Genomic DNA, 632 nt, shown 5'->3' on the forward strand with positions numbered 1-632 from the left:
ATGAGCGGCGCCGCGCTGCTTCCCGGCGGTGACCCGGAGTGCCCCGGAGACTAATGCAGAAAATCAATAAGAACGTGGTGCTGGCGCTGCTGTCGCTGACCAGCCTGGTTTTCCTGCTTTTCCAACTGTGCTATTACAAGTTCTACCTGTCGCATAAGGTAAGGGGGAGCTGTGCTGCTCCAATGGGATAGCCTGGTATGATCCCTGCTCTCCTCAGGGAGCTTTGTGGGCATTAATGCCGCCCTGAGCTGCCCCCTGGCAGCTCAGGATTCCTGCAGTGTGGACATGAAGCAGGCTGGGAGCTCAGGGAAGGGTCTGGTTACAGGGGTGTACAGTCAGATTTCAGTTTTCAGCCTGATATTCAAATCACTATATCAGCCAGAAACATCCCATGATCTCTCAAATGGGTTGATGCCAGCAGGTCGAAGGAGGTGATTCTCCCCCTCTTACTCTGCTCTCATGAGACCCCCACCTGGAGTACTGTGTGCAGGTCTGGTGTCCCCAACATAAAAAGGACATGGAACTGTTGGAACTCCAGAGGAGCCCACGAGGTTAATAAGAGGACTGGAGCATCTCCCCTATGAAGACAGGCTGAGGAAGTTCAGGCTGTTAAAGCTGGGGGACAGAAGGGG

General features: G+C 54.1%; 1 protein-coding gene across 1 annotated transcript in view; it reads left to right on the plus strand.

Annotated features, from left to right (window-relative positions):
- Window positions 1-18: 18 nt before the first annotated feature.
- The window catches only part of FKTN (fukutin), a gene marked incomplete at its 3' end in the record, with an annotated part of 8,966 nt that continues 8,352 nt past the window's right edge, over window positions 19-632 (plus strand). Inside the window, exon 1 of the mRNA XM_009082557.1 lies at window positions 19-158. Within this exon, the coding sequence (XP_009080805.1) occupies window positions 54-158 (105 nt within the window). The remainder of the gene's footprint in view (window positions 159-632) is intronic.

The sequence above is a fragment of the Acanthisitta chloris genome, unplaced genomic scaffold (assembly GCF_000695815.1).
Source record: "Acanthisitta chloris isolate BGI_N310 unplaced genomic scaffold, ASM69581v1 scaffold18259, whole genome shotgun sequence".
In the NCBI taxonomy this organism is placed as follows: Eukaryota; Metazoa; Chordata; class Aves; order Passeriformes; family Acanthisittidae; genus Acanthisitta; species Acanthisitta chloris.